Below are 2,832 nucleotides of genomic sequence, written 5' to 3' on the forward strand. Positions count from 1 at the left end.
AATATTAAATAAACTTTTTAAAATCTTTACATTTTTGTTGTATATTTCATAGATGAGAAATACGACTATATGGGTAGAATGTACAGATCATAAAAAAATAAGATATAAAATGACATGGTAACTTATAAAATATATTAAGAAATTCTACATATATATACACAGAAAAAAATATTACAGTTGCCACAACCGGAAATAATGATAATTTTCGCCATCAATACATTTGGTTGTGCCATAAGATGAACATATTTTTACAGCCATAACCTTTAAGGTATGCCAATATTATGGTCACAATTGTACTATAGTTCTTATAATCAAAAAAAAGAAATAATGGATGACTTTTGATCGTAGCAATCTCAAGCTGTTTTTTCCGTGTAGTTAACACTAAATTTATGGTTTTGTGAATAATTTTTAAAGATAACACTACAAAACTATTAGTTCAATAATTAATCATAGCTGAAAAAAGACAGTTTTTACATTATCATCAAGTTAAATGAAGTATCCACAATTCAACTATGATTAATATGTGAGAATTTATTATCAGCATATAAATGAAAAACCTGATCATAAGAACAGTTGAAAATTTTTTCTAATTTCTGCGTAAATCCTCGCACAACATGAATAGTATAAATGCTGGAGTTACCCTACAGTTTTTTTATTTATCACTTATGTGATTAAAAATTATAATTCTAAAAATATTAATACACTCACCAATGTATCATGTCACATGATAGTTAATCGTAGAATAAAAATAATATTTGAAAAAATCTAATCTATCCTAAATGTGATAACGTGATGATTCAAACGTGAAAATAGTACCATAGAGATAATGTAAATGACCGTATTAGTAAAATGTGAACGATAATGAATAAATCGCATTACACGATATGCCAACACCAACATGCGTCAAACAATTTTGCAAAATTTTACACAATTATAAGGAATAACATCGTATTGTGGATCGCCGAAAATGCATTGCGTTACACTGCAGTAAATGCAGTTTAACGATATTTTAATTAATGTTTGTTGTAATTAAATTAATAATTAAATCGGTATACGAGCGGGGACCACATCTGTATGCGATGTGGACACGAAAATTTCCGAACATTAAAATTGTATGGGATACATAACGGTCCACGTTAGTTAATTACGCGTGGCAATGATGCGTATTTCTGTTTCATTAAATACGCTATCGCATTTAATCCGCATGTTTTTCCTTTCCATACTGCTGTGACGTATTTCGTTTCACGTTAATGCAGATTGCGAGATGTTAGCATAGCAGTCGGATAATCACCATAGCTTTGGCCGGCAAAACGATTTTCTTTGTCACGCTAATGCTTACGGCGCGCTGGTAATTTACGAAATTTTTTCGCTAAATAAATGATGCAAAATACATCGTGTGCTTTCGAGCTTCGGTTTTCTAAACAATCACTCACAAAGGACTATGTATTTTGCTTATCATAAATTCGTATACTTTACCTATGTATAACTTGTATAATAGCGGATCTTAAATATTTCCAGATTTTTTTATTAGTAATAATCACAAAAAATATTCGTGATCTTTTATAATTTTTTCTTTTGATGAAGATTTTATGAACGTGTAATAATAATATATTTCTTTGATTATAGCGACAGTGGCGTGGCCGCGGCAGGAGCAGCCCTGTCCAATAGCAGGAGACTTTTGCATGAACGGTGGTACCTGCCTATTTTTTGAGACTGTCGGTGAACCGGCATGCAAGTAAGTAAAATCTCTCATTTTCACAAATTACAATTTTTACAATATAATTTTACTTTTCTTATTATACTAACTTTTTAAAAAATATATAAATGAAGTTTTTTAATTACTAGTCCGGAAAACCAATTCGGCGCGCAGTTCGAATGATTACAAATACTCGTATGTAATACGTGCATATAGGTACATAATATATGTATATATAATTTGCATTATTTGCAATAAAAATCCAGTTTTAACCGTTATAAGCATTTAATTCTTCTTGTGTTCTCACATGTACGGCCTAAAAATAAGATTCTTATTTTTTAATTATAATTTTATTATATTAAAAACGGAAATAATGTGTCATTTACAATTTTTTTAAAATCTATCAGCTAGATAAAAACAATTTATTCAAAATGCATAAATAACAATTTACAAGAATAAAACATTAATCGTGAAAATAATTTAATCTAAATGAAATAGAGAGAAGTATCCAAGAGAAATGAGAAGATAGTTTTCTGATTAGGAAAAGATAAAAGGGCTTTAACATAGACTTCATATTTCTCATCAAGAACCTCGACCTCTCGAAAAATTGACAGCAAACATTTTGTAAAACTTCGTTCAACACCACGAACTGCTATTGCAAACAAAATAAAAATCAGATGAATTTAATTTTGTAATGGAACTGGAAATAATAGTGCACGTTATAATATTTAGTGTTTACATATATAAATAATCAAACGTAAAATGATACAAGCGAGATAAATCCTTTTATATACTATTAAAATTGAATAATAGATTAAATCCTGCTACAACGTACATACAATACAAATCCATCAATTTGAATAAAACATGTTTACATACGCTACGTATGTATATTGCGTTTTATGAATTTACCACAGATTTATCTCACTGGATTTAACTCATTTTGCACGATCGCAGCAATTAAAAGCGCTTATAACGCTAAGTAGCCAATAATTATGACTAATAATAGTTTTAGGTACCTACGTAATAATATTTCATTTATTTATTCGCATTAAGAATCAAAATTAAAATACTATATATATATATATATAGAGCGTATAAATTGTTACATGTTTGATGGCTTATCCTTTAATCAC

At 28.7% G+C, this 2,832-nt stretch overlaps 1 protein-coding gene across 1 annotated transcript in view; it reads left to right on the forward strand.

Moving 5' to 3' along the window:
- The window catches only part of LOC108689328 (protein vein), a 382,945-nt gene that overhangs the window by 317,587 nt on the left and 62,526 nt on the right, over nt 1-2,832 (forward strand). The window contains exon 4 of the mRNA XM_018196062.1: nt 1,627-1,735. Coding sequence (XP_018051551.1) covers nt 1,627-1,735 — 109 coding nt within the window. The remainder of the gene's footprint in view (nt 1-1,626; nt 1,736-2,832) is intronic.

The sequence above is a fragment of the Atta colombica genome, unplaced genomic scaffold (genome assembly GCF_001594045.1).
Source record: "Atta colombica isolate Treedump-2 unplaced genomic scaffold, Acol1.0 scaffold27, whole genome shotgun sequence".
Classification (NCBI taxonomy): domain Eukaryota; kingdom Metazoa; phylum Arthropoda; class Insecta; order Hymenoptera; family Formicidae; genus Atta; species Atta colombica.